The sequence below is a fragment of the Arachis hypogaea genome, chromosome 11 (genome assembly GCF_003086295.3).
Source record: "Arachis hypogaea cultivar Tifrunner chromosome 11, arahy.Tifrunner.gnm2.J5K5, whole genome shotgun sequence".
NCBI classification, from domain to species: domain Eukaryota; kingdom Viridiplantae; phylum Streptophyta; class Magnoliopsida; order Fabales; family Fabaceae; genus Arachis; species Arachis hypogaea.
Genome location: NC_092046.1, coordinates 145,679,111 through 145,691,245, shown reverse-complemented (window position 1 = coordinate 145,691,245; position 12,135 = coordinate 145,679,111). Strand labels below are relative to the sequence as shown.

Here is a 12,135-nt window from a genome sequence, read left to right as displayed (position 1 = left end):
ACAAATTTTTAGTTCAAAGTAAAAAATAAATTAATTCTCCTGGACTATTTTTTATTTTATTTTTAATTATGTAAAAATATAAAAAATATTAAAAAATCATTAAAATTTATTATTTTTTATTATTAATTAGTTATTAATATTTAAAAATATGAATTAAAATATATTATTAAATTAAAATAATTAAATTAATGACTAAAAGTGATAAAAAATAAAGAATATTTCTCAAAAAATATTCATAATAAAATTAAGATAATTGTTATAATATTTAAAAGTGTTTGTCTAATTTATCCAGAAGAATTAAAAATTAATATTTAATTTTAAAATATAAAAATAAATTATTATTAAATATTTAAAATTTATCACAAAAAATAAAGTAGACAAAAATTAGACACTGAGTAGAATTAGCTAAAATTAATAACGGCTTGTAAGTTGTAGCACAAGTGATGTAGCAAGAAGTGGGAGAGGATGGTCCCACGTCCGAGCACCCTCCGAGTCTCAATCACATGGACTTGTGCGGACCGAAATCGAAATCCGAATAAAAAGAATAAAATAAAATAAAGGAAAAAAGAAAAATAACTTTAACCGCTTAAAGAGCTCAACGCCCGCAATCACAGTTCAGTGTTCCTCTCTCTCTCTTCCATCTCCACACTTCTCTCCTCGAATATTCGCTCCTTCTTCTTCGTCTTCTTCAATAATACAGCATCTGCTTCTGCTTCTGCTTCATCATCAAGTAGGAGTAGCAGCAGCGAGAAAAAGAGATGGCGGGGAATGATTGGTTAAACAGTTACCTAGAGGCCATACTGGACGTTGGCCCCGGTCTCGAAGATGCCAAGTCCTCCCTCCTCCTCCGTGAGAGAGGCAGGTTTAGTCCAACTCGCTACTTCGTTGAGGAGGTTATCGGCTTCGACGAGACCGATCTCTACCGCTCCTGGGTTCGGGTATGCTATTCTCTCCTATCATCGATCCATTATTCCATTCCATTCAATTCAATTCATTGTGTTTCTATCTTCGCTTCTAGGCTTCTTCTACCAGGAGCCCTCAGGAGCGCAACACCAGATTGGAGAACATGTGCTGGAGGATTTGGAACCTCGCTCGCCAGAAGAAGCAGGTTCGATTCGCTTCTATTCTATTCTCTTCAATTATACTCAATTCTGTTATTCTCTTTGATTGACTGCTTTGATTCGGTTCAGCTGGAGAGTGAGACTGCGCAGAGAGTCAACAAGCGCCGCCTCGAGCGCGAGAGAGGCCGCAGGGAAGCCACTGCTGATATGTCTGAGGACTTGTCTGAAGGCGAGAAGGGAGATCCGGTCAGCGACATCTCCACTCACGGCGGCGAATCCAACAAGGCTAGGTTGCCTAGGATCAGCTCCGCCGATGCCATGGAGGCCTGGGCCAACTCTCAGAAGGGAAAGAAGCTCTACATTGTACTCATAAGGTTGTCCTCGCTTCTATGCTTTCTTTTTACGAGTTTCTTCTTGAGTTTGTATTGAATAAGATACCTCCGTCAAATCAAATAGCGTGGTGTAACTCATTTGATTCAGAGATTCAGGGTGGATGGATTTAAACGAATAAAGAACTGAAACATTCTGTGGTTATCATTTGATTTTAACAACCAGTACAAATGCAATGCAGCATTCACGGGTTGATTCGAGGAGAGAATATGGAGTTGGGACGTGATTCTGATACCGGTGGTCAAGTAATACTTTTAGAATCTGCTCTGTTTTGATTGCTACTTGTATTGTTCTGCACTCTCTAAATTTGATGCGCGAAACTTGAATTCTACCTTCTTTGTTTTGGTCTATCTCTGCTGAGCAGGTTAAATATGTCGTGGAACTAGCGAGGACCTTGGGATCGATGCCAGGAGTTTACCGGGTTGATTTACTGACTAGACAAGTGTCCGCACCCGATGTGGATAGCAGTTATGGGGAGCCAACGGAAATGTTGTCTCCAAGAAACAACAATGATTTAGAAGATGAGATGGGAGAGAGCAGTGGTTCTTATATCATCCGTATTCCCTTTGGTCCAAGAGATAAATACATTCCAAAAGAAAATCTCTGGCCTTACATTCCGGAATTTGTTGATGGAGCACTTAACCACATTATACAGATGTCCAAATCTCTTGGGGAGCAAATTGGTAGTGGCCATGCTGTCTGGCCGGTTGCTATCCATGGGCATTATGCAGATGCTGGTGACTCTACTGCTCTTCTATCTGGTGCTTTAAATGTTCCAATGCTTTTTACCGGCCACTCGCTCGGTCGAGATAAGTTGGAACAGCTTTTAAAACAAGGCCGACTATCAAGGGATGAAATAAACTCAACTTACAAGATTATGCGTAGGATAGAAGCTGAAGAATTATCCCTTGATTCTTCTGAAATAGTCATAACAAGCACCAGGCAGGAAATAGAAGAGCAATGGCGCTTGTATGATGGTTTTGATCCGGTACTGGAGCGTAAACTACGAGCAAGGATCCGGCGTAATGTGAGCTGTTATGGAAGATTCATGCCTCGCATGGCGGTAAGTACTAGATCACAGTTAAACTTTCCAGCAACAACTAGATGAACTTTTTTGTAGTCTAAATCAGGCTGTCTTGATTTTGAGTTATAGATTTCTCGTGGCTAGAGTTATATTTTCAAGTTTATATACCTTTTATGTATATTGTAAATTCATTTTTTACCCTTTTTTTAAAGTCAAACAAGTAATGTTTCCAACCCCCCCCCCCAAAACAAAAACCCCAAAATAAAACATAATGAATTGATGAAAGGAAGACATTCTTATGAATAGCTTTATTAGTTTATTTGGTGTATATGAAGACGACTTTGGACATGCGGAGTATATTACTTTCTTGTGAATGCATTGAGTGCGAAAGACTAGACATAACCTGTAGTTTGCTAGTACTTCTTGATAGCAGTAGGCATCCTGTTCCAATGCATGATTCTTTAAGTATTATTTTTTCGCTAATGCTATATCATGTAAAGTTGAATGTTATAATCTCCTTGCATCTTGCAGATTATTCCACCTGGTATGGAGTTCCATCATATTGCTCCCCAAGATGGTGATTTAGATGGTGAACTAGAAGGGAATTTGGACCATCCTGCTCCCCAAGATCCACCTATTTGGTCTGAGGTTCGAAATATGCTTTCTGCATTTCTTTTAGTGTTCCTGGTATAATCAGCCATTTCTGTACTTCTGTTTTATTTATTAGATGTGACTTGTCTAACCAGTTCTAATTTTAAATCCAATGTAATTAATAAATCTGTAACATTTTTTATTACCAGATAATGCGTTTCTTTACCAACCCTCGCAAACCAATGATACTTGCCCTGGCTAGACCAGATCCTAAAAAGAACATCACAACTTTGGTGAAAGCATTTGGAGAATGTCGCCCTCTTCGCGAGCTTGCTAATCTTGTATGAAACTCTTGACTATCATTTTGTTCTTTGCTTTTTGACTAAGCTGTCTTGTATCGATTGTCTGACCAGTTGTCTGCCACTCCTTTGGTATTTTCAGACATTAATTATGGGTAACCGAGAGGGAATTGATGAAATGTCAAGCACAAATGCATCTGTTCTTCTTTCAGTTCTAAAGTTGATTGACAAGTATGATCTATATGGGCAAGTTGCATATCCTAAACACCACAAACAATATGAAGTTCCTGACATATATCGTCTAGCAGCAAAGACAAAGGTAAATATATCTGGGTCCAGTAAACAATATAACAATTATGTGTGACAAGCTTTAAAGAGGATTAGAAGAAAATTAAATAACAGTCTTGTAATATCTTTTGCATGCTTACATATATAACTCCCTCCCCTTTTTAGCTTCCCTAGTTTTTAGTATACTGCACAGTGTCTTATGTGAGTGTATCCACTTGTATATATTTCTGATGATTTGATAGTCTAGTGTGATTATATCCTCTTGTAAATACCTATCGTGAAATAATAGTCTTGCCTGAGTTACACTGGTTTGAATAAACCTACATGACTTTATTCTCATTCCCTGCAAACTATCTTGTCATTTACATTTCATTCAGATCCAATATTTATGCAGGGTGTTTTCATTAATCCAGCTTTCATCGAGCCATTTGGTCTTACCTTAATTGAGGTGATATTCTGAATCTTAAATAATTTATCTTTGTTTAATTTATTTTCACACATACAAATCAATTTACATATTTGTTGAGCAGGCAGCTGCTTATGGTTTGCCAATTGTTGCAACTAAAAATGGAGGTCCTGTTGATATTCATCGGGTATGCCCTCTGATTGGTGGTTATGTGTTTTGATTTGAGATGCTTCCCTTGGAAACTTCCATGACTGATTCTTAATGTTATACAGGTACTTGACAATGGTTTGCTTGTAGATCCTCATGATCAGCAGTCTATTGCAGATGCTCTTTTGAAGCTTGTCAGCAACAAGCAACTTTGGGCAAAATGTAGACACAATGGATTGAAGAATATTCATTTATTTTCGTGGCCAGAGCATTGCAAGAACTACTTGTCTAAAATAGCCACTTGCAAACCAAGACATCCACAGTGGCTGCGAAGTGAGGATGGAGGAGAAAGTTCGGAATCCGAGTCACCTGGTGATTCCCTGAGAGATATACAGGATTTATCTCTAAATCTGAAGTTTTCATTGGATGGAGAGAAGAGTGGTGGTAGTGGAAATGATAGTTCTTTAGATCCTGATGGAAATGCTGCTGATAGAAATACAAGGTTGGAGAATGCTGTTTTGTCATGGTCAAAGGGTATATCTAAGGACGTACGCAAGGGTGGGGCTACAGAAAGATCAGATCAAAATACAAATGCTGGTAAATTTCCACCATTGAGGAGAAGGAAGCATCTCTTTGTCATTGCTGTGGATTGTGATAATGCTTCAGATCTTCTTGAAACCACTAAAACAATATTTGAGGCTGCCAAAAAGGAGAAAGCTGAAGGCTCTGTTGGGTTCATACTGTCAACATCCTCAACCATGTCAGAGATACAATCATTTCTGGTATCGGGTGGCTTGAGCCCCAGTGATTTTGATGCTTATATTTGTAACAGTGGCAGTGATCTCTACTATCCATCACTCAATCCTGAGGACCGCCCATTTGTGGGTGACTTGTACTACCACTCTCATATTGAATACCGATGGGGAGGAGAAGGGTTGAGGAAGACTTTAGTGCGTTGGGCAGCTTCAATAACTGAAAAGAAGGGGGAGAATGATGAACAAATTGTTAGTCCATCGGAACAGCTTTCTACTGACTACTGTTATGCTTTCAAAGTGCAAAAGCCAGGGAAGGTAATTGTTTATTCAATTGTTCTGGTTGATGATTTTGTATGAAAGGCATCTTGTTCAGTTTTGTCTTTTATATATTCACTTTAATTTGAGTATATTGTCTTATCCTATTTTGTTTTTGCAGGCTCCCCCAGTGAAGGAGCTTCGTAAGTTGTTGAGAATCCAAGCCCTCCGTTGTCATCCTATATATTGCCAAAATGGGACAAGACTGAATGTTATACCAGTATTAGCATCTCGTTCCCAAGCCCTTAGGTATTGTTTAATTATCCTTCCAAAGGTTCCATTTCGCCAATAGTTGGTGTTGCTGTATACATTGGTCTTCTCTGCATTTCCTTCTGGCATTCTTGGATGAAATTGTTCAATATCTTTGCAAATATGCCAGGGCGGAAGAATTGTTTGTGCTCATGCGTATCTGGGAACTATTTTAAAGTCGTTTCGTATGTTAGTTTTTTTATGACCTGAGTCTTGACAATATCATTTCTTAAAAAAGTTTAATTTGTGACAGCTGATAACTTTATGTGATTCTCCTTTAGATACCTTTATGTTCGATGGGGTTTCGAACTGTCAAAGATGGTGGTATTTGTTGGAGAATGCGGTGACACCGATTACGAAGGACTGGTTGGCGGCGTACACAAAAGTGTGATATTGAAAGGGGTGGGCAGTAGTGCAATGAGTCAAGTTCACAACAATAGAAACTATCCTCTTTCAGATGTCATGCCACTGGACAGCCCCAACATCGTTGAGGCCGCCACCGGAAGTAGCAGCGCTGATATCCAGGCTTTGTTAGAGAAAGCAGGATATCTCGCAGCATGAATAGTTTCATCTGCGCCTGGTTATGCCTTTCCTGATCCACAATGTTCATAAAGTTTTCTTGATACTCCCTTATATGTAACTACCATACTCATTCTCTTCATCAAACAACAATGCCCCCATGAAGCATATTTCCTCTTGTTCCACTTATGCTGCTTGTTGGTTTTGTACCTACACACCACATCACATCACATTTTTAATAAAGGGTTGTTCGCATTGCAATTTATATATGCCTACTTTTATTCAGGCTTTTTGTCGTGTTTACACTATGATTGGAAGCTAACAATAGTTAATCTCATCATACTTGTTTCCTTTAACATTTTATCACTGATATATTTGATTTAATGGTTGAGATTTTCTTCTGTAAAAAATAACTGCAAAATCATCGTATTTATTTTCCCGTTTATATTTATCAGTTATAAGCGAAGAACAGGAGAGTGAAAATGAAGAACCGAGGATAGAGAATGATCCAAAACCAAGAGTATACAATGGATAAGGACTTGAGATTCAGGTGAGCGATGATGATTGTGCTACTGCCATAGCTTTATAAACCGCAAAGATACCGGATAGTTTGTCGTGGAGCACGGCACTTGCCCTGATGCACTTGCCCTGATGCCAATTTCTTTTTTTTACATTATCCATTTTGTCTTGTTCTGGTATTCTTGGTTTACAAATCCCAACGTAATGAGTGATCCATGACATTTCCTTTGATGTCCTCGGAGGACCAGTAAGATGACTGATGCTGATGCACCATGAAAGGGTCAAAACACGTCCCATAGTACACCGTACAGAGCCTCACCTGTAGGACACCCATGAATCCCCTACATGAATCATGGGCTCAGAATCAGATCATCATCCTCACTTGTGGGGCTGACTTCTATTCCAACTAGCAACTACCAATAAATACAACTGCGGTAAAATAATTATGCTTAAATAAATTTTCATGTGGTGTGATAGTAAATAAATATTTTATATAGTGTTATTTATTTTGTTTTACGTTATGAATGCGAGTCAATTTGAAATTAGTTTCTATTTTATATTTAAATTTAAAAATAATAATAGACTTATAAGATGGATGTAAAAAATAATTAATTAATTAAAATAAAAATAATAAATTAAATATAATAAATAAATAATTAAAATTTATTTAAAGAACGCAACATTCCTTACTTAGAAGTGTTTTTTTGTTTTAATCCCATGTATTACAACACCCACACAACATACCAAGGTTCGAATCCGGATTTAAAGATGAGTTGAATTTAAACCGAATACTTTTGAAAATATTTGGACCTAAACCACTTTTTCTTTTAATCTGTGCAGGTTAAAACCAAAATCAATAATATTTTTATGGATTAAAAAATTGTTTAAGGCAAGTAGCTAGTGGTTTTAAGCATATTTAATTTGAGATTTGACTTTTCCAAATGCAGATGATGATGATGATGATGATAATATCACTGTGTGATATTTTTATTTTGGGTCTTTAATAATTCAACAGTGTTTAGGGCTTACTACAAATTATACTTTTCTGGTCTGTAGTTATCTATCACATTTTTTTTTTTTTTGGTTAAGGGTTATCTATCACATTTGTATTTGTTTTTTCTTTTAAATATTTTTGCTATACTTTTTAGTCCTGATTAGTATCGTCCATTAGCCAATAGCCCAACAGTTATCGCACACCAAGAAAACAATCACTCGATGACAAAAACGAGTGTATACTTACTACAAAATTTGCCCCTTGGGCCGTGAACAATTACTTTTTCTTTTTAATTTCATCTCTCTTTCACGGTTATATACTTATATTTCCATAAATGAAAATAGATTTTACTATAAAGTATTCGAGTTGTGTCACATGCACACCCATTTTAACCACTCATTTTAACCACAGTATTTAAACACACGCATAAGTAGGGCTGCACATGGATCGGATAATATCCGCATCTGACTCGAATTTTGCGGATATTATCTTATCCACACTATAGTAGGATCGGATTGCGGATTTAGAAGTGATATCCGCGGATCTGATCCGCATATCCGCACATCTCATATAAATAGCATAGCTTAAGAAAGTAAACCCTAATGTGATGAATTTTAGTGTGTTGTTTTATGAATTTTATGATATCTTATTTTTAATTTTTTATGTTGTACTTTAACTTAAAATAATTAAACTTAAATCTTGTGTTATTATTTTTTTTTGTTATTCAAGAAAATTTTTATTGATAATATTTTAGGAGTAAATAGGCTTAAACAGGTGAAAAACGAATTTTATGGATATTTTTTTGTAAAAATAGCCAAATAGAATTTTAAAATAGTTTTTTTTTTAATTATGCGGATATACCCGATATCTAATCCGATTGGATCCGCAAGTATACGGATCGGATCGAATCTGACCTAAAAAAATGCGGATATCGTATCCGATCCGATGAGTGCAGTGCGGATCGGATAGAATTTTAGGCTATATCCGATCCAATCCGATCCGTGTGCAGTACGCATAAGTACAGAAATTTTTAAGATTAAAAACAAAGCACACTCTCACTCTTTACATGCACTGGATCACTCTCAAGCGCGATTCTCCTTCCACATTTTTGCTTTCAAGCGTGATTCTCCTTCCCTCTTTATCCGGCGGAATGATTCTCCTTCGCTCTCTTTTCGGCGGCACGATTCTCCTTTGCTCTCTCTCAGGCGCGATTGCGATTTTTCTTCCTCTCTCTCAGACGCGGTGCTCTCTGTCTCTATTGTTGACTCGCTGCTCACCGCCGCTGCAAACCACAGATTCTCCCTCTCTAATTTGTAACTTAGTTCAGGGTTTCAGCTATTTTGAATCAGAAAAAAAACTCAAAAATGCTCAAATAGTACAAACAAAAGGGATAATGTTAAAGGGCATTAAAACAATCATTTGAGTTCTAATGATACAAGTGGCAAGAATGAGAATGGTTTTTCAAAAAATCAAACATTAATTCAAAGATGCATTAGCTACTGATACAAGTCCTTAAGCTAATGTTGTAGCAGCTGGTTAAAAACTTTCCTTATTGCAAACTAACTGATCAATGTGTTTTTAGCATATTTTACTTTTTTCTCTTTATGTTTTTATAATTTGATTATTTCATAAGTTTGATTTTTTATTTGGATTCTTGAATTTGATTATTGTAATATTCTACTTGGTTCATTGTTTTTATCACAATCTGTTTAGTAAAATGTCAATGTGATATTGTCTCAATTTTAAAGTCCTTTTACTTGATAAATTGTGAAAGCATCATCAACTAATGATTGTGAACATGTTCATTTGATTTGAGAGTTACTTTTTTGGATTTGTCATGCTGAAGTTTTTTTCATAACAAGATTTTACTCTATAATTTAGACTATATTTGAATATAGTTTAGTTATAGCATTGAATTTTAATTTCTATTATTAAATTTGATTATTACTATGAACTTGTTTCATTATAACTGGATTTTGTATTATAATTTAAAGGGTGTTTGATTTGTTTGATTATGAGTGAGGTTAAGGCCGCCACTGCTTCTGTTTTGCTCGTCTTCAGTTTGTGGTGGAGAGTTGATCAAGGCTTAGAAGAAAAAAAAAAGGATATTTTTTCTACTACAAATGACTTCTACAAAAACATTGACTCAAAGCAGTAACAACAGAAACTTCCAAACGTAAATACACACAAGAAAATATCTTATCTAAAACGTTGTATATTATGAGAAGTTCAACATCACATCATTAGAGAGAGTTTAGGTGTTTATTGGGAGTTTTCGTCATTATTTATACTCGATTCTTTTACCATATTATATTCTCCTGTACCTAGGAAAGAGAATTATATAAAATTGATCATGTGTGTAACACATGTTGCCCTGTCTCCAATTATCCTATGTTTATCGAAGAATTTGTAGAGACTTGTAGGCTTGTAGCTACTCTTGTGATGTATCAATTATTTGAATTGTTAGTTCATTCCCTTATGGTATTTAATTTTTTCTGCGGCAATTTCAATGTAACAATATTTTGTACTATAATTTAGAGCATGTTTGATTATAATCTGATTTTAGTATTAAATTTTGATTTCGATGATTAAGTTTGATTATTACCATAAGCGTGTTTGATTATAACCAGATTTTATATTATGATTTAGTGCGTATTTGATTATATTCTGATTATAGCATGAATTTGAACTTTAGTTTGAATGTTAAGTTTGATTATTATCTTGGGCGCATTTGATTATAACTGGATTTCGTAATATAATTTTGGAGTGTGTTTGATTATACTCTAATTATAGCATGAGTTTGAACTTTGATTTGGACGATTCTTAAGTTTGGTTATTACTTTGAACACGTTTAATTATAATCAAATTTTGTAATATGATCTAAAACGTATTTGAATATAATATAATTAAAGCATGAGTTTAAACTTTGATTTGAATTCTTAAGTTTTATTAAGTTGGATTATAGTTAAAATAAATGACGATTAAGACTCAGGACACATTCACTTTTCAACACAAAAACTAAAAGAAAACAAAAAGTGACACATTTTATAGGCTAAGATTTAGGACATATATTCACTCTTCAATATTCAATGAGTATATCTCAATAATCTGTTTATTTCAATACGGGAGGCTATAGATTTAAACAAACTTCCTTTTAAATAGACGAAAATCATTAATCTAGTTACATGCATTACATCTAAGTGTTAGATTTTTTTTTGTAGTGCTGTGTTTTAAATTTTTACTTACCTTGTATAATATGATTTTTGTTGCTATAAGCTAATTGCCACACAAAATGATTCAATGAATCTGAGAAAGATGTTGAAATTGTGCATGGATACCGATAATAAAACCTTGCCTAATGCAATTAACGCGTGGAGAGATTTGAGAGAACTTTATTTTTTCGTGATCAATATACAGAAAAATCTACACCTTGAAACAAGAAACATGAATTGTGACGGAATATTTAATCAAATTCGGTGTGCTTTGAATCGAATTGAAAACACTTGATGAGAACAAACATGGTTGCGGCAAGGAGAAGATGGAGAAAGAAAAAGTGATGAGGTTGTTTATGGGTTTGGATGAATGATTCCATGTAACAAGATCACGAATAATGCAAGAGGATCCTTTGCAATCCTTTGACAAAGTTTTTAATTTGGTAGGTTTACAAGAAGAACTGGTCACGCAGTGAATGGGATGGGTTGGGTGTGTTTTGTGCTGTTTTGTTTAGAGCATGAAGGAGATGTTGGGCAGTTAATTTGTATTATATTTATATACGTATAAAAATATATAAATATATAGTGGTTGATTTTGGTGTGCAAATAACATTTTTAAAAGTATAAACACTTGTTAGTTGTTAAGGATACAAAAGAATGAGAAAAAAAATACAAAAAGTAAAGAATTTAAGATCCTCTAAAGTGAATAAGTTAGTAAAGTTGTAAGTGAGGAATTAATCATCATTAATTTTATAATTTCTATAAAATGTATTGTTACGGCCTGGCCCAAACCACTAGCGGGTCGGCCCGACCCGAACAGTCAGGAGCAAGGCGCTCAGTCGCCGATCTGGACACGCGTCCCTGACAGCTATGCTACAGCTGTGAGAAGGAAGTTTCGAGGAAGGTGGGCCTGTCCTCGATGGGCCCACCTCTGACACGGTATATATGGGGAAGGTCCTACCTTTCCTCCAAGGTACGTCACATACCACTTAACCCTTTTTCGCCTGCACACCTCATTAACTAGAGCGTCGGAGTGTCTTTGCAGGTGACACCCCCCTCCTCATGCGAAGTGCTTGGGACATCGCCTACCCCAACCCGGTAACGTACGACCAGGCGAGACCTCCCCCTCTTCAACCAGGATACCAACCCGAACCGTCTTGTACCCGACCTACCGAACATGTATATTTTATTATTTTAGTTTAAGAGTAATTAACTCCTCACTTTACCAACTTTCTCATTTTAAAATTAAAAAGATAAATAAAAAATTTTTAGTTTGTATTTATTTTTATCTTCCGTTTTTACATTTTTCTTCTTAAATTCTAAATATAAAAAAGTAAAACAACAAATCTTAAGATGATAAAATTTT

At 35.5% G+C, this 12,135-nt stretch overlaps 1 protein-coding gene across 1 annotated transcript; it reads left to right on the top strand.

Moving 5' to 3' along the window:
* Positions 1 to 562: 562 nt before the first annotated feature.
* Positions 563 to 6,309, top strand: LOC112723321 (probable sucrose-phosphate synthase). The gene is made up of 13 exons (XM_025774648.3): positions 563 to 938; positions 1,019 to 1,108; positions 1,191 to 1,435; positions 1,633 to 1,696; positions 1,816 to 2,514; positions 3,007 to 3,123; positions 3,276 to 3,407; positions 3,508 to 3,684; positions 4,048 to 4,101; positions 4,184 to 4,246; positions 4,332 to 5,276; positions 5,398 to 5,525; positions 5,807 to 6,309. The coding sequence occupies exons 1-13, from the start codon at positions 759 to 761 to the stop codon at positions 6,084 to 6,086; spliced, it is 3,174 nt and encodes a 1,057-aa protein (XP_025630433.1). The 5' UTR covers positions 563 to 758; the 3' UTR covers positions 6,087 to 6,309.
* The last annotated feature ends 5,826 nt before the right edge of the window (positions 6,310 to 12,135 follow it).

Bases quoted from the DNA above. Each gene is read 5' to 3' on its own strand.
- LOC112723321 (XM_025774648.3), top strand. From the start codon at position 759: ATGGCGGGGAATGATTGGTTAAACAGTTACCTAGAGGCCATACTGGAC. The intron at 939-1,018 runs GTATGCTATTCT...CTTCGCTTCTAG, and splicing joins TCTACCGCTCCTGGGTTCGG to GCTTCTTCTACCAGGAGCCC. The intron at 4,102-4,183 runs GTGATATTCTGA...TTTGTTGAGCAG, and splicing joins TTGGTCTTACCTTAATTGAG to GCAGCTGCTTATGGTTTGCC.